This window comes from Nerophis ophidion, linkage group LG18, assembly GCF_033978795.1.
Source record: "Nerophis ophidion isolate RoL-2023_Sa linkage group LG18, RoL_Noph_v1.0, whole genome shotgun sequence".
Classification (NCBI taxonomy): domain Eukaryota; kingdom Metazoa; phylum Chordata; class Actinopteri; order Syngnathiformes; family Syngnathidae; genus Nerophis; species Nerophis ophidion.
In genome coordinates, this window is record NC_084628.1 from 32,100,438 (window position 1) to 32,101,910 (window position 1,473).

The 1,473-nt window shown below is 58.6% G+C and overlaps 1 protein-coding gene across 1 annotated transcript in view; it reads right to left on the reverse strand.

Annotated features, from left to right (window-relative positions):
• LOC133537119 (protein FAM181B) overlaps window positions 1-1,210 on the reverse strand; it is a 1,469-nt gene extending 259 nt beyond the window's left edge. The window contains exon 1 of the mRNA XM_061877997.1: window positions 1-1,210. This exon is cut by the window's left edge and continues 259 nt beyond it. Coding sequence (XP_061733981.1) covers window positions 146-1,042 — 897 coding nt within the window. The 5' untranslated portion in view covers window positions 1,043-1,210 and the 3' untranslated portion in view covers window positions 1-145.
• Window positions 1,211-1,473: the final 263 nt, after the last annotated feature.

The following is a 1,473-nucleotide window of genomic DNA, read 5'->3' on the forward strand; positions in this document are numbered from 1 at the left end:
CTCATGCTAACATTTGTGTTACATGTATTTTTAAATAAACTTTTTGTACAACTCTAGCACCGGTACTAATGCGAACGCTACATTAGCGAATGGTCCTGGCTGGTCCGTAGTCGTTCTTGTTACGTAGCGACAAAGAATAGTGGCATCATAGCGATGAGTACGTGGTCCTGCTGTAGTCGTCGAAGTGAGGTATGGAACATTCCGCAAAGAAGTTGGAGAAGGCCAAGGAGCACAGCGCGTTGTCATCCACGGCTGCAGCCTCTGGGTGGCAGTAGAGCGCAGGCTGGGTGGAGGCGGTCCGCAGGTTCTCCGGCAGCTTCCTGGCGAGCGGGGGCGAGCAGCTAGTCCACGGCTCCGAATACACGAGACCCCCGGCGAAGTGGTGGGCATCGTGAGCGGACAGCTCCAGGCCCGCCACGTCCGTCTGTCCCCGTGCAGGCTGGTAGAGGTCTTGCTCGGCTGACACATTGCCGTAGTCTGTTCCCAGCAGCTCGAAGAAGTCGGCGGCCTCCGTGTTGGAGCGCTCCAGGTCCCTCAGCGACATTCCCGACAAGGAGGGGGACACAGTGGAGCAGTTGGCGGGCTCGGTGAAGAATGAGGGCGGCAGGTTGCGATGGCGCAGGGGCGGCTTCTTGGCGTCCTTGGCGGGGCCAAAGAGTGCGGCCAGGCTGCGGCTCTGCATGCTGGCCTGGACACCTTCGCGCTTGGGGAGCGTCTTGCTTTGGCCTGCCGGCTGGGCGGAGGACCCTAGGCCCTTGCCCACCGTGGCGGGGGAGAGGATGCCGGTGCACCTCTTGATCTGCTTCTGCAGGTACTTGCGATGGTTGACTTTCCTTTTGGACTTGACCGGCTTGTCCAAGGCCAGCTTGATGTTGCTAGAGGCCGAGTCCATGAAGCTCAGGAGCTCCCTGGTGGTCTCCCTGTAGTCCTCCTCCTTCTCCGCCTCGCCCAGGAGAATCCCATCTGGACTTTTGTCCACGTCGTACTCCGTCACGCAGCCCGGGAAGCAGAAATTCATGAACGGCGGGTTCATGACGGCCATTCCTGTCCTCCTACCCCTGCGGCGGCCGCCCGGATCCTAGAAAGTCCCTCAGAGCTTGTTTCCCCCTGACGCCGGCACACATTTTCGAGCTGGAGTGAGGAGCTCTGCAGCGGGAGAGGGGATCTTTCAGGGGGCCGGACTCCCCACAGACAGGGAGGGGCGCTGGAAGTTTAACTCTTTCCCCGCCCTCCTGCGTCCTTCAGCAGAACATTTCCTGGACTTTCAGCAACTCTTTACAGTAGCGAGAGAGGCCTCCTGCCGTGGGAAAATGTTTGCTTCCAAACATAAACATCTCCTTCCATGCGGGCCTAAGTCCATTTCTGGCCAGTGGGAATGTGACAACTATTATGGGCTTCCTCTGACATAAAGCTCTACAGGGTCTAAATAGCCCCCTTTCTCCCGCCGCCGCGCTGAAAAGAGTCTTTGTTGTA